The sequence below is a fragment of the Myotis brandtii genome, unplaced genomic scaffold (genome assembly GCF_000412655.1).
Source record: "Myotis brandtii unplaced genomic scaffold, ASM41265v1 scaffold357, whole genome shotgun sequence".
NCBI classification, from domain to species: Eukaryota; Metazoa; Chordata; class Mammalia; order Chiroptera; family Vespertilionidae; genus Myotis; species Myotis brandtii.
Window position 1 is genome coordinate 788,004 of NW_005363729.1, and position 721 is coordinate 788,724.

Genomic DNA, 721 nt, shown 5'->3' on the forward strand with positions numbered 1-721 from the left:
CCTAGGAGTGGGGGGGCCGGCAGGAGCGGCAGCACGCCTTGCTGTAGTACCAGTGGCCGCACAGGTTCACCTTGATGGCCAGGGCACAGTTGGTGCCTGGCTGGTCCTGGCAGCTGTCATCTGGGGAAGGGACGTGTGGGGGGCATGGGCATCAGGACCAGACTGCCACTCCGCCCGCCCACCCGCCCACCTCGTCCCCAGCTGAGGGGATGAGGTGTGCACAGGTGGCCCTGGGTGACGGAGCACCTGTGGACAGGTGGCCCATCTGTGCCCATTCCAGGTTCAGGGGCATCGGGCCTCCCGGCCCACGGCGGGCACCGGGCTCTATTTCTCTGCCACCCGATCCTGCCCCCCGTCCCAGGACTGACACGGGTCCCCACAAGTGGTTTGACCTGCGCAGGGGGAAGGGTGCTGTCCAGGGACCAGGACTTGGAGGGGTCACTGACCTCACCCCCAAAGTACCCCTGGGAGGCCCACCGTGCCCCCTCAAAGCCCAGCTCGTCCACCTTCCCAGTGCCCGAGCCAGAGACACGTTCAGCCCCTCGCCCTCCCCTCGCCGTGCCCAGCCCTAAGGCCCCGCCCTGCCCACAGCTGCCCCCACCTACCAAGCCCATGCTGGTCCCAGGTGCAGGTCACTCGTGGCTCCAGGGGGCCCTGAACACCAGTCAGGCCTCACCTGTCGCCCCTCCTGCCCTCTCCGCCCGCCAGGCTCAGCCAGCCC

General features: G+C 68.9%; 1 protein-coding gene across 1 annotated transcript in view; it reads right to left on the reverse strand.

The window, feature by feature from the left end:
- Position 1: 1 nt before the first annotated feature.
- Positions 2 to 721, reverse strand: part of ADAMTSL2 (ADAMTS-like 2) — a 27,753-nt gene continuing 27,033 nt past the window's right edge. Inside the window, exon 15 of the mRNA XM_014544221.1 lies at positions 2 to 120. Coding sequence (XP_014399707.1) covers positions 2 to 120 — 119 coding nt within the window. The remainder of the gene's footprint in view (positions 121 to 721) is intronic.